Here is a 27481-nt window from a genome sequence, read left to right as displayed (position 1 = left end):
GGCTTTGACTGAAACAAGTAGAATATATGCTAAGAGGAAGGAATGAATGGCTAAATGCCCATTTTTTGAGATAACAAAAGTGTTCAGGCTATTTTGGGTTGTGGTTTCTCTGTTTCAGAGTCATTTCAACTATGCAGGCCACTTAACTGAATTCATAACATGAGAATATGTTGCCTCCTATCTGAAAGTGGTATTGGGATTTTGCGTTCTCTTTTTGGGAGTGTCTTTTTAAAATTTAGTGATTTAGACCAGGTGTTGATATATTATTTGGAACCCTTGTGGTTACAATGTAGTCTCATACTGTGAGTCATGAATTCCTCATTAAAGGATCTTTATTTCCTTGAACCATTTGGCAAGATATTATACAGTTGATCTGCTGCTTTTTAGCTTTCTGGCTGATTTGGGCCCAACCTTTTCATTAAACCTTAAGTCATGGTCATGACAGTGGGGTATGTTTTTCCATAATAAACCAGCATTAGGACTTTATCAAAGAAAGTAGCAGTCTTTAGTGAGAAAATATCAGAGCTTAGCTGATTTCTCTCTGGAGCTTACTCTCTGGAATAATGCTCTGTGCTCAGAACTCTTGATGAGGAAGGATCATTCAATCAGTTCTTGTTGCTTTCAGGCAGGTCTGCCCTTAAACCTGCCTGTATAGACAGGACTAGAAGAAAATGAACTTTTGCCTTGGCATTTTTAACAACCTTCAGTGCTATATAGTATAAATCCTTCAGAGTGAGCTTTTAGAAGGAAAGTTCAAGGCTGTAATAAGACTCTGAAACACCAAAAGAAGAAAGCTGATATGTTGGAGGAGAGACATCCCACTGGAAGCATTCATCTGTCTTTCTATTTCTTGTAACCTGGATCTGTAGAATTCTTGCAATATGTGTTTGGATATATTGGGCCATATAAGTTCAGATAGCATAAGTTTCAATTTATCTAGGTGGCAGTTGCTTCTCCCACCCCACCCCCCCCAGCCATTTTAATACCCACTCTATTTCCACTGGGAGTAGTTAATGGAGAGGAAAGCTGTCTTATCTTTTTATTCTTAACAAGTTACAAAAAGGTCTGTGGGGAAGAAAGTTGAGCTATAAGTAGAGAATTTTGTTCATTTATTTGTTTGTTTGTTTTTTCTTTTTTGGCAGCTGGCCAAAACAGGGATCTGAACCTGTGACCTTGGTGTTATAAAGCTGTGCTCTAACCTACTGAGCTAACAGGCTGGCCCTGTTCATTTGCATTTTTATCATCATAATTAAAGTATTTTACTCTTCATATAACTAAAAATATTACTATTAGTGATCATTCTTGTCATGCCGAGTCTTCATGTAGTCTTTGAAAAATAAAATGTTTCTTGTTACAAAAGTATTACATTTTCATTGTTGAAAATTTAGAAAATCTATCTTTAGTGACTGTCTTCTCTCAGTGTTTCTCAGCCTTTTTCGGTCTATCTGCACTTGATTTGTCTTTCACTCTCTCTTGGTTACCTTTTCTCTCTACTCCAATCCAATTTGTGTTTCCCTGGATGTAAATACAAATTTTACTGTGTATAGATGCACCGGCTCTTATCCCTTTCACCATTAAAATAACCAAAAACAAACAAAAAACCCACCTCTAATTCACTTTCCTGCTCATGAATTTGCAAAGAAAAGTGAGAAAACCCAGTGTTTTACAACACTCCAAGACTTTCTGTGTCACACGCTGTTTAGGGAGCTGTGCTCTAGTTAGCCAACTGCTGTTTCAGTACATGTGGAATGAAATACCTTCAAAATGATGGGCTAGATCCTGAAAGAACTTCTGGTCTTGACATACTCGTTAAGACATGGAGGTTAAATAACCATTGATTAAATTTGTTTAAGTATGTGCATTGCTTGCAGACAAAAGGATAGAGTATGATAAGAGTATTTGGTAAAAGAGATCTGTATAATTAGACATAGGAAATTGGGGATTCATTGTCTTCTTTCCAGTCTTTTGGTGAAGACCTCATAGATTTCGTGTCCTCATACACTGGGTCATGACTCCTTGGAGGATCGGTTTGATAGCACTTTTTCTTCCCCCTTACTCTCTACTCTCTTAGGGTGTCTCCCTTTAGTCTGTTGGTTTCTTGAAGGAAAGGACTGGGTTATATTCTCGATTTTCCTGGTACTGTGCTTATCATAGTCCCCCGCTCATGGTAGTCCCTCAATAATATGTGTTGTGCTTTGATACTTGGTATACCAGCTAGTCATTTTAGGTTATTTCATGATGATGAGGATAGCTTACTCTCTCTCGCCTCCATTGGCAGGCATGGTGATTCTCTTTTCCTGCCCTCGAATGTTGCGTTATACCCAATGCCTACATATTCACAAAGAGAAACAAGGTTCATAAATGACATATTATGTTGGTTACATTTTTGGATTTTTAGATTTCAAAAAGTTCTATGTCATTTCTATCAGAAGTCAGCTCATTGGACTGGTATGACTGTGGGGAGTGTGTGCGTATTCATAGAGGATGAGAGGTGGCGAATCTCAGAACTAAAAATATTTTACAAATATCATTAAGTTATAATAGATATAATAGAAAATAGTCTTTGGCTCTTCAAGAATTTCCTATTGATAAAATTTCCAGTTGAATGACTTTTACGGGGAAAGTGGCTGAATTTCACTGCAGTTCTTACCACAGCTGGCCACAATCCAAGTCAGAGTCATTCTTTTTTTTGAAATAAGCTTAAGTTATTCCCACGAGTAAGCTTTCTGTGAAGAAAGAGAAATGGCATGTTTGCTCTTAGAGTGGAGAGTTGAGGGACCTCTATTGTCTAGCTTCCCTGTGTTTCCAGCCCCTCCTCATCCCGGGAAGACTGGCTCATCTTTTATCTGCCGGTTGGACCACATGTTTTTATTCATGCAATTAGAGTAGATAAGGATGTATGAATGGGCTAGTAAATCTTACACAGAAAAAAGTCTAGACCAGCAACATTTAAATTTCTCATGCTACAGTTCTCCCCAGATAGCAAAATTATTTATCAGACTCTACCTATGCACATTGCCAGGTGCTGTGAATGATATTAGGATATGTAAAATATGGTCTCTGGCCTCAAATTGTTTAAAATACAGATGAAATTAATAATCTGATAAAAGACTTATCTATCTACATTCTCTCCACCAATGAAATTGTTGCAGAATTGAAATTATTCCTCTTAAAGGGTTGTTTGTTAGTACTGCAGATATAGTGGTTTTTATTCTCTGGAGTCATGGGGAAAATGTGAAGTGGTAGCAATGTGGGGAAAAGTGACAAACACGTAGTGGGCCAGCAGCAGAGAGAGGAGTGAGCAGGTGGTGGGCCACATTGTTAGGAAAAGACCTTTGAGCATCGGCCTCAGCTTGTGGTACCTCAGGTTTGCATTTCTTTTGGGCCTTCCTGTGTGCTGTTCCTTCTGTCTGAACTACTCCTCTGTACTTCTCAACCTGGATAATTTCTAAATCCTCAGGTTCCATATTAACTGTCCATTTTTTAGGGATGCTTTCCCTGAGTACCTCTATACTAGTTTAGGTCCCTCTATCATATGCTTTCTATATTTTTTCTTTATTATGCTTATCACAGTTGTAGTTAATTATTTGTGTGGCTATTACTTGTTTAACATCTTTCTTCCAGCGGGAGCCCCAGGGGCAAATGTTGGCCCTGTGGTGTTCATACTTCAGTTTTTAGCACCCATCATAGTGCTTGGTATACAGTAGGGTCTTGAGAAATATTTGTTGAATGAACAAATGGGAATACCATTTGCTGCTTCCCTGCCAAAAGTGGTTTTAAGCTTCTTTGGAAAAATATATATCATGCTGTGGGTGAATCTTGGTGAAATTTAACTGCCAGTTAGGAAAGTAGCTCATTGTGTAGTACAGGCATTGCATGCAATAGGACCATCCCTTTCATGTTTTATGAATAAATTCCAGGGACAGAGTCCTGAGGAGCAGGTGGGGATAATCCTGCATGGCCCAAAGCAGGATTATGCAGACTATGTAAGTGTAAATAAAAAGAAAAATTCTCTGTTAGTTTTGATCTTTTTGTAAATGAACAGAATAGCCAACTTTGGCAAAATGCATCTAGTATGGGTTAGCAAATACCAAAGTCAGACTTTAGAGTTAGGTAGTAGGTAAATCAGCATAGAAACATGACAAGAGTCTTAGGAGGCAGTAGAGTGTAATGGTTAAGAGTTCTACTTCTTGGCTGGCTGGTTAACTCAGCTGGTTAGAGCACTGTGTTATATTACCAAGGTCAAGGGTTGGGATCCCCTTACCAGCCAGCCACCAAAAAAAAAGAAAAAAGAGAGTTAAACTTCTTGGGTTCAAATCTCACCTTTGAGATAGGTAACATTTGGGAAATTACTTAATCTCTATTTTCTTATAGTCCTCCTCGATAAAACAAAACTAAAGATAGTACCTGACTCATAGTGTTATTATGAGGATTAAAGTTCATTAAAATGTTTAGAACTATTCCTGACACATAGTTAAGAGCTCAGCGAGTGTTAGATATTATCATTACTGTATTTCCCCATGATTTTTAAGTCATATTTTAAATGTTAATCTAATGAAAAGGCAGTGTTGATTTCCTTTTTAAATGTCTAAGCATAGCTTCTAACTTTTACTCAACAAGGCAAAATGCCAATGAAAGCTTTCAGTAGAATTCCATATGTTGTGGAATATACAGTTTTACCAACTGTGGGGAAAATATCACTTACAGTTTTAGGTGCCTGAACCTTTGATTGTCAGTTTCCCATGATTAAAGACAAACATTTAAATTTTTAATTGTATCTCTTGTTTGGAGCAATAGTGAGGGAAAAAGTGTGTCTCCCCCCCACCAATTGAGAAGCAATAATTGGGGCTTAGGATTTGGGATTTTAGCCCAAGTGTTCATTGTCCTGTTTTCTAAAAAAATAAACTGAAGGGGTCGCCAGGCCACTCACTAAAATAATAAGATGGAACCAGCCTTCCAGGTAGAGTTGAGAAATATGGTGCATTTGTGAAATAGAATTCATCATATTCTGCAACAGCCAGTTTAGTTTACCAAGTATTTAGTGAGCACAGACTATGCCAGATACTGAAGTAGCTTTGTTGCCTGAAAGGAGGGATTGAATCTCTTTCAGATGTTGTATCAAATATAGCAGTAATAGAGTTGAAAATGAGATTCAGGAGACCATAACCCGTAACTACTAGTTTGGAAATTATACCCATTATTTTAGTCTTTCAGTGGCTTTCTAGAAGTTTTTTTACTATGCATATTTGACTTCAAAGTCTTAAATTAATTAGCATCTTTACTTTCTTCCCACATAATAAAAGGATCTTAGAACAGTTTCCATTCCATTGTCCTCTATTACATGCTGTTGTCTAAGATTTTGTTTGTCTTTTTTCAGCCCACAAATGAGACACTATTTTTTTAATACAGTTTTTTCCCCACTTACTCACATTGACCATTTTCTTTGAGATGTAAATGATGAACAGATCTTCTTTTAGCAATTTTTTCCCAGCACTTTGAAGATATTCCTATGTCTTCTGCCTTCAAATCAGCCATTAGTCTAATTGTTGTTTTGCTGTAGGTTATGTCTTTTCTCCTTGGGGTTTTTAGGATCTTACTTACTTTATTTGTGATTTTTAGGGCTCCTTGATTTCGAGGACTGATTCCTTTTATCAGTCCTGGAAAATTCTTACCCATTATCTCTTTGAATTTCTGCCTCTTACCTCATTTTATTCTCTCCCTTTGGAATTCTAATTAGAGATATGTTCGACTTTCTCACTCCATGTCTCTTAACAGTTTATATTTCCCACTTGGTAATTTCTTCAGCTCTTTCAGTTTGCTGATTCTCATGCAGCTGTGTCTAATATTCCATGTAATCCATCCACTGAGTTTTTAATTTAAATGACAGTATTTTTTCTTTCTAGAATTCCACCTGGATCTTTTTCAAAATCTGCTTCAGTTTTGATAGTCTCTTGTTCTTTAATCATACTCTTAAAAAAATTGTTGTTTTCGTGTTTTGGTTTGGTAAAAAGAGTTTTGGAGTATAGAGACTATAAGAGCTTAATACCAGAATGAGAATAGCAAGGCACTTTAAAAATCTGGTGAAATACCAGGATAATGTTACTGTCTTGTGGCTGTAGATGTCTCTGATTCTTTCTTTTTAAAATTTTTTTGTTGAGGTAAAATTACATAACATAAAATTTATCATTTTAACCATTTCCAAGTGTACAGTTCTGTAGCATAAAGTACATTCACATTGTCGTGCAGCCATCACCACCACACACCTCCAGAACGTTTTCATTTTCCCCAGCTGAAACTCCCATTTTTCTCTGCCCCCAGCCCCTGGCAACTACCTTTCTACTTTCTGTCCCTATGAACTTGACTACTCTAGGTACCTAATATAAGTGGAATCATATAGTATTTGTCCATTTATTTCACTTAGCATAATATCTTCAAGGTTCATCCATGTTGAACCATGTGTCAGAATTTCCTTCCCTTTTTAAGGCTGAATTATATTCCATTGTATGTATCTACTACATTTTGTTTATCCATTCATCAGTTGATGGATATTTTGCATTCCTTCTACCTTACAGCTATTGTGAATACTGCTGCTGTTTCATCATACTTTTAATGCCTTATGAGGCCTGTACTCTGTCCCCGAGGGGTATAAGCTTCTGATGGACTTTTGCTACGACTGTGACTCCAGCCTCTGATGCCAGGGAGCAGACATGTAATGAAAGCAGGCCAAAGGCCCTTTGCAGAATACGGTGGGAAGACAGGAGGGGAAGTTCATTCTGCCTTAGAGTGCCAGTGTTTGAAGCATGAGGAAGTTTGCCAGTCAGAGAAAATGGGAAAATCTTCTGTGCAGAGTGAATACAAAGATACCAGGGTATGGATGTGCAGTTAGGAAATGGGGAAGCTTTAGAAATGAGATTACTAAGGTAGATTGTGCCATTGTGTGAAGGGACTAGTATGCCATATAAATCAGTTAAAAAAGAAAAAAGAAAAAAAAAACACCTAACCAGATTTTGAATAGGTAAAAAATTCACCTGGTTCAAAATTTAAAAGGTAAAAAGTACAGTGAAAAGTCTCCCTCTTGAGGGGAAGAGGAACTGGTAAAGGATCATGAAAATCAACTACAATGTATATTGAGAAGTTAAAATTAAAAAAAATAATAAAATAAAGTCTCCCTCTGACCCTTGAACCTGGTCTTCCTCCTCATAAAAAAACGATGGACATAGGAAAACCAATGTCTTGGGTATGCTTCTAGAGATAGTTTGTGCATATTCCGGCAATTTGTATTCCCCTTGTATGTAAATGTTGACCTATTATACTGTCTTCTTCCTTGATTTTTTTCCCTAATGTATTTTGCAGAACATTTCTTATCAGTACATATAGAGCTTTCTCTTTTTTTGACAGTTACATAATAGTCCCTTGCTGGTTGTAACTTATTTAACTAGGCCCTTATGGAAGGACCTTAGGTAATTTGTGTTCTTTTGCTGTTTCAAACAATTTGGCAAAGAATGATACAGATATGTCCTTTTATGCATAAATAAATGCATACATTTATAGGATAATTCCTAGAAGTGGAACAGACTAAGCACTGGACGTTAGTTAGGTAACAGAGGGATTTTAAGCTGAGGTATAGGTTTTGGTAAGATAGCCCTGGTAGCAGTGAGGAAGATAGATTGGAGCACTGGTGAGACACTGGAGTTGGACAGCCATCCATCCAAGCAAGAGATAGTAACAGCAGCCTGCAAGCAGTGGGAAGAGTGCAGATGCAGATAGGGGACACATTTCTAGAGACAGCCTTATTATTAATTTACATTTGGATTCATGCTATTCTTAATTTAAAAGATGGATTAGTAAAACAAATGAGTTTTAAAAGTTATTAATTTATTTATCCTCAGGGCAATACTATGTAGTTATTATCTCCATTTTACATGTGGGGAAACTAACGCTCAAAGAATTTGAGTAATTTGTCCAAAGTTCAGACCTAGTAATTGGCAGTGCCAGAGCTTAAGTATTTTAATTATGCAAATGAGCTTACTTTGAAATGCAGGGCAGAAAACCTAGAACCCTTATCAAATATAAAAGATCTCAACAATGATTTTATTGAAGTTGTATATGAAACAAGTCATGCTCACGTCTTTCTGATCTCATGAGAGAAAGAAACACTGAATACAGTAGCCAGTGGTATGGATCCACCTGTAGAGATGCTAGAAGAAAACAGAAAAGATCAAGTTGAAGCAAGAGCTCAAAGGAAGGTCTATAAAGGAAAGGCTATCCTAGCCCTTCAGCTCAGGTATGCCAACCGTGCTGGTGTGGACAGATACCTATGCTGGTAAGATGTTAAGCAAAAAACAGTAGGATAATATGTTTAGAATGATCCCATTTTGTATTACACTTTATATGGAAGAGTATACATTAAAATGTGGAATTGAGTGGTGGAATTTCAGGTTAAAAATATTTTTTCCTCACCATAATTGATACTTTCCCTCCAATAATGAATATGTGCCAATTTTGAAATAAGAGAAGCCCCATGTTTCCCCCCATCTTTTTGTTATTGTCTGTACTCTTCCTGCTGCCTGGAATTGCCCTTCCTCTCCTAGAATGAGCCCAGCGCAGATGCCGCTTTCTCCATGAAGCTCTTCCCAGGCTGCTCCGTTGAAATGAATCTCTCCCTTTCTGTGTTCCCATGAGACTTGACTGTGGTGCTTATCAGATACTGTCATGAATTAGAACTACTTGTATTCATGTCTGTTTTTATCCCTCCTTCCTTCGACCCCCACCCAGCTTCCAAATGTGAGTTCTAGAAGGCACCTAGACTACTATCATAGAGTGGGATTACTTGCACAGTACTTATGTGCTTTAATGTTGAATTGGTCACATTTGCAGCACTGCAGTTTTTTTCTCTCTCTGTCAGAGCAAGAAAGTATAGGTAAAAATTCTGAGTCATGGTCAGCAGAGTCATTTTAAAATTCTGAGGACAATGTTATATCTTTGTACACCAGATGACTCACTCTTCCCTGATTTGGGAAGTCTCTGGAGTAAAAAAAAAAAGCCATAAATAAATAAACATCATTTCTAAAACTGTCATATCTATTGCTTCTCTAAAACTGAAACATGAATGCTACATTTTACCTGACATATACCAGAAGACTCTGTCTTTGAACTGGAAGCTCTAACTTGAGCTGAAAGCTTCCTCAAAAAGGGAAATTGTAGTCTACTGCCGTCATAGCATACTATACTGATGACACTGGGGAATGAGAATGCAAAAGTCTCCTTTTTTCCCCTTCTTGTCTGGAAATTGACCTCTTTTTTTAATGCTTGCCAGATAAATAAACCTTTCCTGTTTTTTTTTTTTTTTTTTTTTTTTTTTTGCAAGTGCAGTAATATTCTGTTGATCTGTCTTTCCATATCTTTTTTCTTCATTTCCTTCCTCAAAGCTACCAGTCTAGATTGGGCTGATTGTCATTTTTTAATCTCTCCCTCCCATCCATTACTCCCAAAGTAAATCTTTCTTCAATATAGCTCTGATTTCAACACCTTCTTGCTCAGAAACCTTCTGTGCCTCCTCCCCGTTGTCTTCAAGATTAATCTAAATTTCTTATTCTATGTCTTAAGGGCTACACCCATAACCCCTTTCTGATATTTCTTTGTGGAGAGCAGGAGTCAGCAAACTACAGCCTGAGCACCAAATTTTGTACTGCCTAGGAGCTAAGAGTAGTGTTTATATTTTTAAATGTTTGGGAAAGAATCAAAAGAAGAATATTTTGTGACACATGAAATTATACAAAATTTAAATTTCAGTGTTTATAAAGAAAGTTTTATTGGCAATACAGCCATGCCTATGAATTTACATATTTTCTATGGTTGCTTTCACACTACAATAACAAAGTTGAGAAGCTGTGACATAGACCATATGGCCCATAAAGCCTAAAATATTTGCTATTTAGTCCTTTATAGAAAAAAATTTTCCAACCCTCAACCTAGAGTCATAAATTTATAGAGTTGGAAATAGACTTCAGAGTTGTTCTAATTCAACTCTCTCATTTAAAGAATGAGAAAATATATGTGCAGACATAATCAACAGTGTGTCTAAGACATGCTTGATTGGCAATGGAGAAACCAAAATCAGAATCCAGGGCTGGTCATACCCTACTGTGGTGCCCCTCCCAGAAATCTAGACCAGCCCGGTGAGACTGCTTGGCATTTCATGAACAAACTCCTATGTGCTCACTTCTGCTTCTGCACACACACTATGCTTCCTTACCATCTGAGATGACTTTGTCCTTTCAGAAATTATACCCATGAGTTAAGTCTCAGGTCAAGTACTGACTCCCCTGATCTCAACAACTGGATAAATCTCTGTCCTCTGATCCCCAGCAGTGCTGTTATACTTTCCTTTTGGCACTCACCAGTCACTGATGTGGAGCTGTTCCAGGCTGTAAGCTCCCTAACTGTATCTTTGTGTCACCTTAAGTGTTATCTGCATAGTGCCTTCCTTACACGTAGGATTCTCAGGACATATTTTAAAGAATGAATTAATCTAAAAATGGCCAGGTACAAGATGCCTTAAACATCTGTAGTTCTATTAAAAGAGAAAGAGAAAATCTGGCACCACTAAGTGGTATTTTAAATGGGATCAGCTATTTAGGACAATTCATAGAGAGTTTATCTACATCACGTCTACCTAGCAGTTGAGGGAGCACGTTCTGGGGGGAGAACTTGGATTTGTTCTAAGGAGTATTACCTAATTATGAGATGATTATTAAGCTTTTAGTATACTTATTGATTACTAGGCTTATAGAAACTTGTCTGCTAAGGTAGGAATTCGCATTTTAAAGTCAAATTCAGGGGGAGAAGAGTGAGGGAGGGGGGAGAAAGAGGAATTGGTAAAGGGATATGAAAATCAAGTGCATTGTATATTGATAAATAAAAAAAAATCAAATTCAGCGATGAAAATGTTGCCACATTCTCTCTTAATCTCCAGGGATTCTGCTGTTTTATCTTCCATTTAAACTGTTTGAGGTGGTTTCCATTTATGAATCAAATACAGACTTGTGTTGTTCTTTAATGAACTATTAGGAGTGAACTTGATATTTAGTAAGAACTGAAGATAAAAGGATTGTAGTTTAGGGTATAGGTGCTTTGCTAGCACTGTCTTTAATACTTTACTTAAAACTACAGCAAACAACTACATAGATTAATGGACTCTTGTTACAGTGTAATTCTCTAAATTCTGACTAATTCTGTTTCTTCCTTTTGCCCAACTGGGAATTCCAAGTTATCTGAGATGGTAGAGCTGGAACTTACTAATGGGTTTAATTGTCTGTGGCAACTGTTCAGCATCTAGGCTGCAGTATTGATATTTTATATTGGTAAGCAAGTGAAACAAAAGGAAATAAACTTAATATTCTTGTAAAAGTCTTTCTCTTCATTTAGACCAAGGCTGTGTCTCATCTATTAATGTTATATGTAGAGCAGTGATGAAATACAACCTGCAAAAGGTGCAAACAAAAATGGTATTGCTGGGGATGGTTTATAGCTCCCCCGACACCCCACTATGGGTACATCTTGGCCAGTTTGGTCTGGAAATGCTGCAGCTGTTCTCTTATTTCACTTTTCACCAAGTTTAGAACTCAGTCTGGACTCAGCCCATATGTAGTCACACTAAATTGTGTTTGCAGTAGTTGAAAAGAAAAGATAAAAACATCAAGGGGAAAAGCCTCAATGTAAAACTTTGGAAGTTTATTTAGTATAGGTACCATAAAAGACTCTCTCCCATGAGCATTTTAATTGGCAACCTTGCCATTTGATGCATGTATATTACAAAACAGAATTTCCAGTGCTGACTTCCTGTAAGAAATGTGTTTGTAGCTTGAGTAAAGAAATAGAGTAATTTTGCTTGTGGCCCTAATTTAATGGGTCAGAGTGTTTACTACAGCTGGGAGCCAAATTCAATTGCATTGTAAATGTGACTGAACAATCTCCAATTAGCAAGCAGGATGGCTTCCAACATCAGTAAAGACATTTTTAAAGACTTTTGTCATTAGGTTACTATTTCAAGTTTTGACCACACCTGTAATTAAAAAGAAAAAAGAAAAAGAAAACGGCTATATTATTGTTCAGTCCTGGCTCAATTTTATTTTTATTTTATTTTTTAAAGATAATTTATTATACATACATGTGGGGTATTTTTTTTTAAGATAATTTATTATACATCTGGTTCAATTTTAAAAGCTGGTTGCGGCCATGTTGACTCAGATTATCATTCCTAAACAAACAAGGAGCTGAAGTCCTAGTGAGCCTAACAGATCTTGGCTGTGGAAACCTTCCAACTTCTGGGAAGGAAAACAAGACAATTGGACATCAGTTGGTCAGACTGCATCCTGACAGTTTATATTTGCCCACTGTGAGCTTGAAGTTTTTCTTGTCCTTCTTGCCATCTGATAGCTCTGTTGAATTATATAATCACGCAACATAACAGCAGAAAACATGAGACATAATTGAGTCCCACTCCCTCATTTAAAAAAGACACAGTACATATAGTGGTTTAGGATTAGAGCATAGGTGTGCTGAGGTCAACAACACTATCTGAGTTTAGGCCAATCAGTTAACCTATCTTTGCCTCTGTTCCTTATCTGTAAAATGGGATACTAAATGGTACCTACCTCATAGGGTTGTTATAAGAATTTATTGAGGTAATAAAAAGCTCCTGACTTACAGCATGTGCTAATTTAAAAAAAAAAAAAAAAGTGTTTTAAGGAGAAAAATGAGTACTGCAATGGTGGATAGAAGGAAAAAGGGACTAATGTTTATTTAGCATCTGTTATCTACCAGGCCCTACTCTAGCTGATTTAATCCCTGAGAGAGATTTTACTTTTCCCATTTTATGATAAGAAGACTGAGGTTTAATAGCAGACTGAAGTGAGATTCAATCAGCCTCATTCCAAAGCCCCAATTCTTTTCCCACTACCCCATGTACCTTCCAAGGTGGGGAGTAGGACCAACTTTTCCTTACATGAAAATGAATAATGTTTCAAAAACTCAGTTACAAATAGGTTGTTTGGAGTTATTTTTCTATAGAGACAATGTTATAGATGGTGGTTACATGCCCAGGTTTATTGGCAAAAGCTACAGTGTAATTAAAATTATGCACATTTGTGAACTAAGTAAAACTAAGAAAAAAAATGTTTGCAATTCTAGCTATTAAAGCAGAAGAAACATAAAAAATAATACATTTTAAATTATGTGGAATGATAATGCTCTAATACAAGCAGGTTTGGTTAGAGAGCAGTGAGGAATAAGATGGAGACTGATTCTGATGGGGCTTCTGGATACTTGAAGAGACTACACATACATGTTTTATTCATGCACATTCACACTTTTTATTTCCTTTTCCTTATAATTATGCGTGAGACAGATAGGACAGGTGGTAGTGTCAACCCGATTTCCCATGGCAATATTTAGCTTTCCTTTTTTCATGTTTTCATTTTTTTTTTAAGTGACAAGTGGGAGCCCAGCTAGTTACCTTTAATACAGTCATAGAGCATTAGAGTTTATAGGTGTGTTCAAGGGTTGCGATGCCCTCACCGGTCACACACACACACACACACACACACACACACACACACACACACACAAAAGCGTTTATAGGTGTGTTGAAGAAATAATGAAAATTAAAGAATGAAGATTTCTCTGAATTAATTGTGCAGGAATTGGAAGTGGAGGAGTGAAAGAGTATTTGTGGGCAGTTATGAAAATGGTAGAATCAAATGTTAACCTATTTTACTAGTTATCTTTATCATTTTATTTACTTCAGTTGGCACTTATTTTCTGCGCACTTAATATGTGCCAGTCCGTGTGTGTCATAGCTGTAAGAGAAAAAAGAGTCACAGACCCTAAGTCACAAATTCCCTAAGGAATTTGCTCTCACCTTGAAGCATCTGCTGAAGGTTACATTCAGGTCGTCCAGTGATCTTTTCCTCCCCATCAGTATTATGAATGTGTAGTGGTTTTAATTATAACTAGTAGGATCATATTCAGTTCTCATTCAAGTGATCTTTTTGATAACTAAGAAAACTGGAAAAACTAAAGGAGATATAAGTGAAAAACATTCCTTTTATTTTTCTGTAATTATTGCTTGATTTCCCGTCACTAAAAGCAGGACTTAAGGATGGGAGTTGGGGGACCTTTATGTTATGTTATGTAGCATTTACTTATGTATGTTTAAAACCAAAATGGAAATGACTTTAAGTAGGATTTGATATATTCTAAACGAGTATAGGAATATTTGTCACTTTTTTTTTTTTTTTTTTTTGTCGTTTTTTCGTGACCGGCACTCAGCCAGTGAGTGCACTGGTCAGTCCTATATAGGATCCGAACCCGCGGCGGGAGCGTTGCCGCGCTCCCAGCGCAGCACTCTACCAAGTGCGCCACGGCTCGGCCCGGAATATTTGTCACTTAATGAATGCCTTGCTTGCAAGTTAGGAAGTGTACCCCAAAACACAGGAAATGGAGCCACGAGGCTTGGATTCAAATTCAAGTTCTGTAGTTTTCTCAGAGAAATAATCTCTCCAGAGTCTCATTTTTAAAGTGAAGAATTTGGATTAGATTGCCAAATTCTTTTGCACTCTGCAATTCTCTGTCCGTGAAATGGAAAGAGCATATCTTGTGTTTCTTTGAGGGACTTGGGGAGAAAGTGGGTGGTGGGGAGAAGTTCCCCATGCTGATGACCTGTTCTACTGTTAATTTGGTGGCTCTCCAGAAGACAAGACAAGTGGTTGTGAAGACTACAGAAGAATCTTGAAGAAGAGAATAAAGTATTTGCACAGTGGAAGTCTATTCATGGAATCTCCCTAAATAGGGATCTGTCGAGCCAGGCTGCTCTGCTAACATTTATCTAGCCTTAACTGATGCGCTCAATCTCATGTTGGGTTAGAATAAACGGCTGCTGCCAAGGCAGCTTAACTTTATTTCTAAGGAAAGTATGTGGTATCGGATGAGCTTGACTGACACTAGAACTTGCCAACCGACATGGTTCGTCTGCTGTTTAACCCATGTGATTGTGTTCTCATTGATGCACATTTAAATTAATTTTTTGGCTATTGGTCAAAATTTGAACCTTTGCACTGGTGGTTTCTCATTACTTTATAGATTATTTACTAAGAATATTGTCGATACATTTTAGAATTTAGTCTGTATTTTTCTGATTATGAAGGCAATGCATACTTATTATTTTTTTAATCTGGAAAGTACAAAAAAGGCTTAAGAAGAAGATGAACATCATCTCAAATTCTACTTCCCATGATGTGTTTTCTTCCAATCATTTTTTGATGTGGATATATATTTTGAGGGAGAGTAGAATGTTTCTTTATTAGTGAAATAGCTGAGGCTTAAGTGAAATTTCACTTAACATTCATGATGTTGGGGAGTTTGCCAATGTCCTATGCTAACTAAAGTTGAGTCTTGCTTGTTATATCAAGTGGTACAAACTCTGCTGCCTGCAGGGGCCAAATAGGTAATGAGTGAATCAGGCCAGTTATAGGACACTGGGGAGTGGTGGGGACTGTGGTAAACTAAAAAATGCAGGCTGTGACTGAAGAAGTTACTACCATCTCCAGCTTATTGTTGTCATGTGGGAACAGGGCCTCATGTTACCAGATCTTCCTAATTTTCAAGAAAATCCGGAAATCTCAATTTCTTTTTAACGTGAAATTTCCCATTTAAAAAAAAACTGTGCGGGACGAACAGAATAGGTTTGTGTATTGCCGTTGGCCTATATGCTGCCATTTAGTCTCTCCTGACATATATGCATCTCAATCTTTCTCAAAGCTCTCACAAGAAGAGCACTTTTATTTTATTTGTCTATTTTTTGGTGGCTGGCCAGTGTGGGGATCCGAACCCTTGACCTTGTTGTTTTCAGCACCATGCTTTAACCAAGTAAGCTAACTGGCCAGCCCTAGAAGAGCACTTTTATTAAAGAAAATGTTTAAGGAGGAGTTGGATAAAGAGTTTCTAAGAGTAGCTTCAGGAAGTTTTCACTCTGTATAGGCTCTGAGAGGGTTGCTTAGTATGGGAATTATAGACTCAGGTGCAGGGATTGGGCGGTGACATAAATGAGTGAAATGAGCTGGATGTTAAGATTATAGGGAGTGGTACAGAGATTATATTCCCCATATAGGATATTTGGGTTCCAGCAGTTTTTTTCCTTGCTGGAATGCAGATCAAGTGTGGCCAGATCTCCTGATATTTCAAGAGATGTCGTAAATTTGTATCTTTGTGAAATTTCTTGACTTTTAAAAACTGTGTGGATCAAACAAAAACCCTTGTCCCCAATTCTGCACAAAGGCCGCTAATTTGCAACTCCTGGCCTAGATCACTGTTTTTAAAATATGTCCTACAAGTACTAATTCTATCCTACGTTAATATGTGTTGTTAAGAAATAAAGTATTCCTGGTCAAATGAATTTGGAAAATGGTGGGTTAAACAAAATTAAATAGATTTCCTGACTGAAGGTTATCGTAGATCCTTAAATACTCATATGCTAATGTGCCTTATAAATTCCTAAGAAGATATAGCCTGTTACCCCACAGTTACAGTTATACCTCTATCTTTACTCATTTCCCCCACCATCCCTGTTGTCGCTGAGATAGAGTTGCCTTTCCTCCTGGTAAAGGTTAGTCTCTCTCCCTGCTCTCCAGATTATATCTCTGCCTCTTTCAAGTACCTTGCTTCAGAATCAATCTCTTGTTTCCTGCGTCCTTTCCCTTAGCCTATCAACGTGCTTGGTTTTCTCCTACTTAAACAAAATAACAATCCTTTCCTCACACCATACACGAAAATTAACTCCAAGTGGATCATAGGCCTAAATGTAGGACCTAAAACTATAAAATTCTTAGAATAAAACATAGGAGTAAATCTTCATGACCTTGGGTTAGACAAAACCTTATTAGATACTACACCAAAAGCACAAGTAACAAAAGAAAAAATAGGTAAATTAGACTTCATTTAATGCAAAGGATACCATCAAGAAAGTGAAAAGGCAACTCACAGACTGGGAAAAATATTTGCAAATGACAAATAACTCAATTAAAATATGGGCAAAAGATCTGAATAGACAATTCTCCAAAGACATACAAATGGTCACTGAGAACATAAAAAGTTGCTCAACATCATTAGCTATCAGGGATACACAAATCAAAACCACAATGAGATTCCACTTCCCTAGGATGTCTATAATAAAAAAGACAGATAATAAGAGTTGCCAAGGATATAGAGAAATTGGAACCCTCATACATTGCTGGTAGGAATGTTAAATGGTGCCAACTCTTTGGAAAATAGTCTGGCAGTTCCTCAAGTGGTTAAACATAGAGTTACCATATGATCCAGCAATTCAACACCTAGTTATATAACCAAGAGAAATGAAGACATATGTCCATACAAAACCTTGTACACTAATGTTCATAGCAGCATTATTCATAATAGCCCCAAAGTGAAAATAATTCAGATGTCCATTAACTGATAAGTGGAGAGACAAAATTTGTTATAACCATGCAATGGAATATTATTTGGCAATAAAAAGAAACGAAGGATTGGCCAATTAGCTCACTTGGTTAGAGTGCTGTTGTAACATCAAGGTCAAAAGTTTGGATTCCAGTACTGCCCAACCACCACCAAAAGAAAAAAAAAAAAAAAAAAAAACCACAAGAAACTATTGATAAATGCTAAGCCAGTCACTAAAGATCACATCTTGTGTGATCCATTTATATCAAATATCCAGAATAGATAAATCTGTAGCGACAAAAGTAGATTAGTGGTTGCCTCAAGCTGGGTGAGGCTGAGGAAGCATTGGGGCTAATGAGGGGGTGGTGACTGCTAATGGTTACCGAGTTTCTTTCTGGAGTGATGAAAATGTTCAAAAATTGATTGTGGTGATGGTTGCACAACTCTGTGAATATACTAGAAACCGACGCTGTTGACTGTTCCTGGCTTTTATTGCACGGCTCTACTATTTCCCTGCCCACATCTCAGACATTTCCTTCTCAGCTCTTCACCAGCTCGTTCTTCCACCGGATGCTTGTCTGTTGGTGTTGCTGGGTCTTGATTTCACTGATTGTCCATGGCTTTTAGAACTTCCAATTGCTTATTACTTTCAAATCCATTTCTCCAGCCCAGGTGAGTGAACTGAAGAACCATCTATTCAGTTCCTTATCAGACATCTCCATCTGAACATTCTGGAGCTAATTAGTTTCCCGTCCAGATTTGGCTTTCCTCCTGTGTTACCTGTTGACCCAGTCACTTGAGCCAGGAGCCTAGGAATCGTCCTAGATTTCTCTCTCAATCTCTACATGGAGTTGAGTGTCGTGTAGATGCGTCTCTGATGTCTGTTCTCTTATCTCCATCCACACTGCTGTTGCTTTATTCATCTGTTGTCTGTCTTTCACCAAGACAAGCCATGTGTGTTTTCTTCATCACTGCCTATAATACTTGGTACATTGTACATTGTATAAATATTTGTTAATTGAATAAACGAACCCACAAACAAACTTGTCTTCCTAGTTTTCTTTGATCTGGTTCATTCTTGCTGCTGACTTTTGTTTTTGAAATGCAAACCAGTCTTTTGCTTAAAACCATTAAATAATTTCCCATTGCTGAGAGGAGAAAATCTAAGTCCCTTGCATTGCATAAAGGCCCTCCATGATATGGTCCCTTTCTGCTTCTCCAACTTGCTGTCTTCTCCACATCTCCTCTCTACCTAACACCCTGAGTTCCAGCTGTGTGGATCTGTGGTCCCCAAACTGGCCAGGCCTTCACATGTGCTGCCCCACTAACTTGAAAGCACTCCTTTTTACCTTGAATCCTGTTACTCTGGGAGAGCTCTTAGTTAGCCCAGAGTTCTTCCTCTGTGAAACCTCCCATACCTCACTGATGCAGAGCTGAAACTTGATTGTACTGCATTGCGATGATTTGTTTAAGCATTTGCCTTGTCTATGAAGGGCAAGGACTGAGTCTCATTTACTTTTTTATCCCTGTCACGCAGTGAGGTACACGGTGCCTGCCACATAGGAGATACTTAGTAAGTGCTTGATTAAATGAATGAATGAGTGTTAGAAAGCAGAGTAGTACATTAGAGTCCTAGTTTTTCTGGATATATGGCCTTTTAAACACCTGACTCTCAGTGAGGGGGTTGATGGATCACAAGTCCATCCCCAGTACAGGAAAATAATTACAAGCATTGCCGATGGTGTGTCACATACATTATTATCATCTTTGTATGTCCTGGGCCTGGCGCTGGACACAGCTGCATGTCGGAATGGTTGTTCAGTATAATAGATTGATCAGTCTAACACTTAAGCCATTAAGACATTGATTTTAGCCAAAATAAGTACAGGCAGATGCACCTTCCATGTCTAGTCACAATTCATTGGTTACAATCCATAGTCTGGAGCACTGTGAGGGCTTACATTTTCATCACTTGTATCCTCTTGTCTCAATATATTAAGAACCTATTGTCTAAATACATTAAGAACATCTCCCTGCCACCTTTTTAATGTAATGCTCTGTAGTTACCACTTAGGCTGTACAAATAGGTAGCACATGTCCTCCCTGCTATATTTTGTCTTATACTGTTTTCTTATACTTTGTCTAGCTAAGGGAGATGTCTGCATTACCATATTTTTTAGTCTAGGTGGTAACTTGAACCAGCCAAGCTTTTTTTTTTGCGGGAAAGAAACCAAATCTCTACATTTCTGAATCAAATCAAGTAGTTTGTGATGAAAGAAGTAATAATAACAACAGAAAACAGAAGGCCTCTCACATAGAATTTTGAACTAAAGTCACATATTGAACGAAAGATATTTAAATTAACTACTGAACAATGTAAGAGCATTTCAAAAGAAACAAGGCATCCTGCCAAGCCCCCTAAAGTGCCCTCAGGCCTTGTGCTCACTTGTGCCCATTACTCAGTTTATATCTAAGGATGTTTTATGTCTTATCTTTTTCTCTTCCCACCACCTAGTGGACACATAGTTGGCACTTGCTGCCTGTTTATTGAGTTGAATAGAACCAGCCCTCAAGAGTTAAAGGCAATTCTCTGAAGAAGAAAATAAAAGGAAAATAATTTTTGCAGTGAACAGAACTGGCAAATCTGAATTTCTCTCAGCAATGGAATAAAGTTTGGAAGTGATAACCTGTACGTTAACTTGTATTTACTATAATGTTAGATTATTCCGTAAGGGTTGTTTTAAAATACTGACCTGGAAAATCTGCTCAGAACTTAGACTATAACTAAGACCTATTTGTCGTTCTTTCCTCCGTGGTTTTTTTTTTTTTTTACCCTTTATTTATTTATTTATTTTAGAAGGAATAAGATTTATTTTAAGGATTAAAAAAAATCAGGCAGCAACTTTAGTTGAATCTCATAATCATAAAGTGTATATGCAAAATGTACAGGAGATGAGCTTTAACATTTTATCTTTATTAATCATTTTAGAATTTGAGATAATAAATGAGGACTTAAAGTAGAAAAGGTAAAGTTAAAGGTATGTTTTGTTTATCAGAGAGTTCCAAGGGAGTTTGGCCAATCCACAATAGACAAGTAAGGAGCTACCTAGAGAGATCACACAGTGGTAGAAGAAATATTTGTGTAATTAAGTGACTTATTTGGGGTCACATAGCCATTTATTAGCTAAGCTGGAACTAGAAACCAAGTTGCCAAATTCCAGGCAACTTGTGCTCTTAACAGGTATGAAGTATACCTGGTATATGAGCATACCTGTGCTCTTAACAGGTATGAAGTAAAAAATTTGGCTTAACACATCAGGTGTTTTGATGAGTTGGTGCTGCACAGGTGCAAGAAGCATTTGTTGATTATTACTGACTGTTTGCAAAGATGTAGCCTATATTGGGAATCCTATGCTTTACTATACTAAGCTGACCTCCAGGAATAATGTTTTCCCACAAGCCATGAAGACTCCTGTTAGTTAATAGAGAGCATTTTGTGAATTAATCCCTTTCTTAATTGTTCTACTGTATTTTTATTTGCAAAAGATGGGTGCTATAGAAACCATTCTGTGTGCGGAGAGGGGGAAAAGTGCATTTCCTGTCATCTCCTGGTTAATGCCTTAAAAACATGAAGCTTTGTCTTGGTTCTTCTAGCTAGGCTTTAGCAGTTGTTCACAAATAAGAGATACCTTTCTGATCCTGTATATCTTTAGAAACTGGCTTCTTTGGAAATTCTTGACTTGATACTTTAGCAACAGAACACTGAATTGGAAAGGTCTAGAACAGAGGATGACAACCTTTGAATGAATGGGCAGTCAACATAATCCTCTCTGCCTTTACTTAGCATACAAAGCCCTTCCTGCTTTTCTTTCTAGCCTCATTTCCTTTGCTGAAGACACGCCAGCCTGTCTTTCTTGTCCAGTCAACCCTGTCCTCACCCATCTGACTGAACCTTTGCTCTGCACCTCTTTCTGGCTGGGCTGTCTGAGCCTTGTCTTCTCCACCTGGCAACTTCTCACTTTCTAGGCCTAGCTCCTTTCTTCTATGAAGAGATCCCATAGCAAAGGCATAAATGAAGGTTAATCTAGTAGCGGTATGAAGAATGAATGGAAAAAGAAATAGTCTGGAAGCAAGAAGACCAGTTTCAGAAGACAACGAAGGTCCCGTGGATCTGAGCTGTTCCATGTGGTAGCCATTAGCCACATGTGGAAATTAAAATTAAAGTGAAAATTAAGTTCCTTGATTGCTCTAGCCACATTTCAAGTGCTCAGTAGCTACATGTTGCTAACAGCTACTGTCTCGAGCAGCACAGATTAAATAGAATGTTTCCATCATAACAAAGTTGTATTGGACAGCACTGCCCCAAGTAAAAATGCCATTTATTCCACATAGTCATGTTTTATGTGTTGTACCTTAAAAACCAGGCCATTCCTTGTACCTAACCTAGTTTTAGGCTGAGTATATTGAGAATCCAAGTGATTGTGGATACTATCACTGCAGATAATGAATGCAGCTCATAATAATAAAATCAAGTGTCATTTAAATACTTAAAAATACCTTTTAAGTAGCCCTTTGGTATGTTTTTATTATCCATTTCTCTTTCCTCATCTACCCTTACCCTTGCAAAAGGGCATGATGTAATTAAATGCAATTCATTTTTTGGGTAATTACTGGGGTCAGAATATTTGCTATTTGCAAAACTCTTAATGGTTTTGCCCGGTGTAGTCATGATTGTTTTATCTTTTGATGATAAATGTTTGCAAATATATCAGCCTTCTAGCATTGCTGCCTTTGAAGGCTTTTCATTTCATTGACCTTAGACATCACTTTTTATTTTTCTTTACCTCAGTCTTCATCCCCCACCCCACCCAGTCCAAGAGTAAGTCCTAATAATAGTTCTGCCTCCAAAAGATATTGCAGTTCTGTTCTTTTCTCCATTTCCACTTTGTGAGAAATGCCCTCACCCGTCCAGTGCCATAGGATGGATATGGAGGCACGAGGTACAGCGAAGCAAGACTTTAATAATGGCCTTGCAAGGTCTGGGTGTCTGTGAATGGGACAGGCACACCTGAACCGGTTCCACTGAGCAAGTAGTGCGCAAGTGCCTCCCCCAGTTCCTCACTGGCTGAGTACTATGGTTGCACAATCTTCCCGAACGTCGTCTAAGTTTTGTTACTTCCTTATAAGGCATTATTGTCCCCTTCCTTCTGGTGGAAAGGGGTGGGCTCAGGACAAGCCTGTGAAAAAGGCCCACAGAAGTCCTGAGGAGGAAGAAGAACCAGGCAGTAAGAAGAACAAGATGAACAGCCACCATCTTGAGAAGTCACTGTCAGGAAAGTGCGCTTTCAGGGGCCATCACACCATGAGGTAGTCAAGCAACCCTTGTTAAGCTATTCTTGAAAATGAATCATTTAGGCTATTTTCCCACACACTTTGACATCTTGTTTTAAGTCACTACCATCTCTCCCCTGGGTGACTGCAGTAGCCTCCTAACTGGTTACCCCGCTTCCCCGTTACCCCCTAAAATCACTTCTTCACATAAGAGGCAAAATAACCTTTGCAAAAGAAGATCAGATCATACCAATCCGTTGTTTAGAACTCCTGCTTCCTGTTGTGCTCAGAAAGGATTCCAAACCCCTCAACCTGGCCTGAAAGGCTCGCTGTGACCTGGCCCTTGCCTTCTTACCCAACCTCACCGCCACACCATACTTTTCTCCCCGCTGAGCTTCAGCCACTCTGGGCTCCTTCGGGTTCCTTAACTGCACCCAGTCTTTCTTGCCTGAGGGCCTTTTTCTTGCTACTCTGTCTGGATTTTTCTTTCCCAGCTCTTGCATGAGTGGTTCCTTCTTAGCTTCAAAGTCTCAGCTCCAGCGTTTCTTCAGAGAAGACTTTTTGTCCACTCTTTCTAAAGCAGGCTCCCTCTACTTCTGCCCCGTACTCTTTATAGCATCATTGCTTGTCATTATCTGGAATTACATTGTTTGTTTATTTGCTTGTGTTCTCTCTCTCTATCCCTACTAGAACTAAGTTCCATGAGGGCAGGAAACTTATTTTTATTCTCTGCTTTATCCTCTGTATCTAGAGCAGTGCCTGGCACACGTAGTTGTGCTCAGTAAATGTTTAGTAACGCTGAGTAACTGGCTACTTTCCAAAGGAGACATAGGAAGAACTCATCCCCTCTCCCTCCCGCCCTTGCTCTCTGTGTCTGTGTCTCTCTCCACACCACCCCCCATATATATAAAAGGAATCTCAATGAGTATTAAATGTGAATATCCTTGTAGGCCCTTTATACTTATCATGAACTCTTGACTTGGTGGCTGAATTTCATCTTTTACTTCATGAGATTGTGGCTCACAGCTTTTTGAATGGTTGGTTTCAGTTGGAAAATGTAGTGAATAATACATCTGGAAATAGTCTGTCATGTTTTGATCTGAGAAACTCTAGAGAACCAGCTGCTGATTTGAAAGGCTTTTGTTATGATACAGACAGTCTATTGTCTTCAAAAGCACTGGCTATCACACAGTGGTATATGTGTGTAGCTTTTCCTGGGCTATTAACTTGAAAGAAAAAAACTTGTATTCAGTAGATTATGCACGATTTGTATTACCAGAGAATAGTTTATTGTATTATTTTCTTTAGCTGATTTATTGTGCACTTAGGGATCTTTCTTATTACATTTTGCTTTTCTTCTTTAAACTCAGTCAAAAGTTAAATGTTTAAATAGTAGGACTAAGATACTTTCCATCTGGGGTTTAAAAAATTTCAGATTTCTGTAGTAAAATGTGATTTATTTTTATGATTTAGCACTCATAGGTAGCTTTATATTGATAAATGTTAATTTTGCCATTCATTATATTAAAGTTTACTGCTTGTAGAGTACTTTATGATACATGATATAGTTGAAGAAAAATTGATATACAAGACCTACATAGGAATATTATTAAGGAAAGTGAGTGTGTACCATTTACAGTTTATTACATACATGTACATACACATAATTTGGTTAGTGTGACTTTTAATGTTTTGATAACTTTTTAAATTTTTCGACTATTACTATTTGGAAGATTTACATGAAATGATGATAATTACTAAAATTATTGGATAGGAACTAATTACACCTAAATAACTTAGATTAACATTTTAGTATTACTTATTAAATTATAAAAATTGTATATTCACATTTGAGAAAATTAAAAAATAGGAAATGCAGATACAAATTCTCTTCTAATTTCCCAAGCATTAATATAACCACTGTTAACATTTTGTTATATATTCTTCCAATGTTTTTGCTTTGTACATATGGATTTTTTTGTTTGTTGTAGTTATAATATACTGTTATTCATTTCTTTCTTTTAAATGAGATATGTCATAGGCATTTTCCTATAGTGCTGAATCTTAATAACTGTTGTTTTAATGGCTCCCATAGTATTCAGTATAAAGATACATCTTAATTTACTTAACTGTTCTTTGTTGGATAAGTTATTTTAAAAGTGTTTTAGCTTTTATAACTAATATCGTAGTGAATGCTTTTGTGAATATTGTTATTACCACAATTACTGTTATTGCTTATAGAGTATATTCTCATAAGTGAAATTCCTAGGTATATTTTATGTCTCCTAACACACACTAGCAAATGATTTTCCAAAGAAAATTTATTAGTTTACATTGCCACCTGCAGGGTATAAAACTATCTATTCTATTGTTGCATTCAGCATTATGTGTTATTTCTTTTTTAAGTTGCTCTGTAATTAGGGGAAAATATCATGTTGTTTTAATTTCAGTTTTTTTTTTGATTACTAGTGAAGTTGCATATTTTCATGTTTGGTTTCTAGAGTCAGAGTCATAATTGCTTCAAATATTTTTCCCAGTTCAGTAACTTCTATTTTTTTTTTCTGTATAGATATTTTAGTCTGCACAACTTGATTCATGTGCTTCATGTAAACTTTTAGAGATGTAGCAGAGTTTTTTTTAGCTAAACACACATACACATGTATTCTCAATGATGGATTTCTCTCTTTTTCTCACTGTGCTCAATGATGCCTTCAAATTCATTACTCTGGTGAAGGGGTAATACAACATTATGTTTATATTCCACGTTGCTATCCAAGTATATTGTGGAAGCATATTGTGGGAGCAATATTAATCGTTTCAAAATATCCAGAAATTTTCATTGAATTCAGAAACTTCAGTGATAGAGTATGTGTAAAATACATGTTTCAAATATGTTTCAGTAATAGTTTTTAAAAGTCTGAGAATTTATATTTGAATTATAAATCTTTTCCCCTCATAGGTTGGGAAAGAGACTGTTCAAACCACTGAGGATCAAATTTTGAAGAGAGATATGCCACCAGCATTTATTAAGTGAGTAATTAAAATACAGTATTCTGTTGCTAAGCAGAATAATCCTCTTGTTAGGAAGAAAACGTAACTGATTCTAGGAACTTTTTAATAATATGGAACTTATGTTTACAATTAAAATTTCAACTTTTTGTCTTTCAGCACTTATTTTTCCTACTGTTGATTTAGTCATTGGTATTAGGCATTTTTGACATAATTTTTAATAAAAACATGACTTCTGAGTTTTGCTTTCCAGAATGGAAAGGATTCAGAAACACATTCTGACTATAGCATGCATGGATCTGAGTTGTATACTAAACACCTTTCTTTTCTTGGAGATAAAGGAATGACAGTAGATATGCAAACTTTAAATTTAAAAAAATTGTTATATATTTCAGTAGCATTGCAAATTTGTTATATTTACAAATCTCCTAGTACTTCTACAAATAATTTCTAAACATTTTGGCCCACCTTCATAGAACAAGCAGAGATACTAACTTTTGATTAGTGAAAGCTTCTGATATTCTCATGTTGTGTTTGATTACTGGTTTTGCTCTATATGGCAGTCAAGTCCTAAGTAAAAGTAAAGGCTGATGTATAAGGCAGACCTAAGTAGAACTAGGGCTGGCTGGTTAGTTCACTTGGTTAGAGTTAGAGTGTGGTGCTCATAACACCAACGTCAAAAAAAAAGGAAAAGAAAAAAAAGTAGAACTCATAGAAGTCAATATGAATAAGATAAGACAATTAAAAAAAAAAGAGGTGAAGGATTTGGATAGGCACTTCAAAAGACGATATTCAAATGGCCAATAAACTTGTGAAAAGATGCTCTATCATCCTGTCATGGAGAAGTGCAGATTATTCATTGTAAACCCCTGCATTAAGAAGTCTGATAATTAATATCAGTTGTTGATAAAGATCTGGAGCAACTGGAACTTTTTTACACTGCTGTTGGGAATGTAAATTGCTGCAGCCACTTTGGAAAACAATTTGACATTAGTAAAGTAGAAGATAGGCAGTTCCACTCCCAGGTATGTTTCCTAGAGACACTGATGCACATGCGTGCTAGGATCCATTTACAAAAGTATTTATATCAGTGTTGTAATGATGACCCCATGGTCTATTTACAGTAGAATGAATAACAATGATTGTGGTATAGTCATAAGTTGGAATATTAATCAGTTATAAAAAGGAATGAGATTTTTTACTTTAAAATGGTTAATTCTATGTTGTGTGAATTTCACCTCAATTTAAAAAAAAAGAATGAATGAATCTCAAAAATAATCAAGGGAAATAAACAATAGATAGATAGGTTCCTTTCATTTAAAATTAAAAAACATGGAGAAATAAACTGTTGTTTAGAGATGTCTATTTATATGGGAAAAAGTAAAGATGAACAAGGAAATAATGATCACCAAAGTCAGGGTAGTGGTATCTCTGAGAGGGAGGAGGTAGGTTTACACTCAGGGAGAGGCACATAGGGACTTTTAAAGTGGTAGTAACATTCTGTTTCTTGACTTAAGTGATGAGTTACATGCGTGATTGTTTTATAATTACTCATTATATTATACATATGTTGATGCAAGTTTCTGTATGTTTGTAATATATATCACAATTTTAAAAAAAGCTGAAACTGTCCCATTATTTTTATCCTCCT

General features: G+C 36.9%; 1 protein-coding gene across 2 annotated transcripts in view; it reads left to right on the top strand.

Moving 5' to 3' along the window:
- The window catches only part of VCL (vinculin), a 101090-nt gene that overhangs the window by 6501 nt on the left and 67108 nt on the right, over positions 1–27481 (top strand). For both annotated transcript variants that reach the window (XM_063101982.1, XM_063101981.1), the window contains exon 2: positions 25781–25851. In XM_063101982.1, the coding sequence (XP_062958052.1) occupies positions 25781–25851 (71 nt within the window). The remainder of the gene's footprint in view (positions 1–25780; positions 25852–27481) is intronic.

This window comes from Cynocephalus volans, chromosome 7 (assembly GCF_027409185.1).
Source record: "Cynocephalus volans isolate mCynVol1 chromosome 7, mCynVol1.pri, whole genome shotgun sequence".
Lineage (NCBI taxonomy): Eukaryota > Metazoa > Chordata > Mammalia > Dermoptera > Cynocephalidae > Cynocephalus > Cynocephalus volans.
This window is presented reverse-complemented; position numbering and strand designations above follow the sequence as displayed.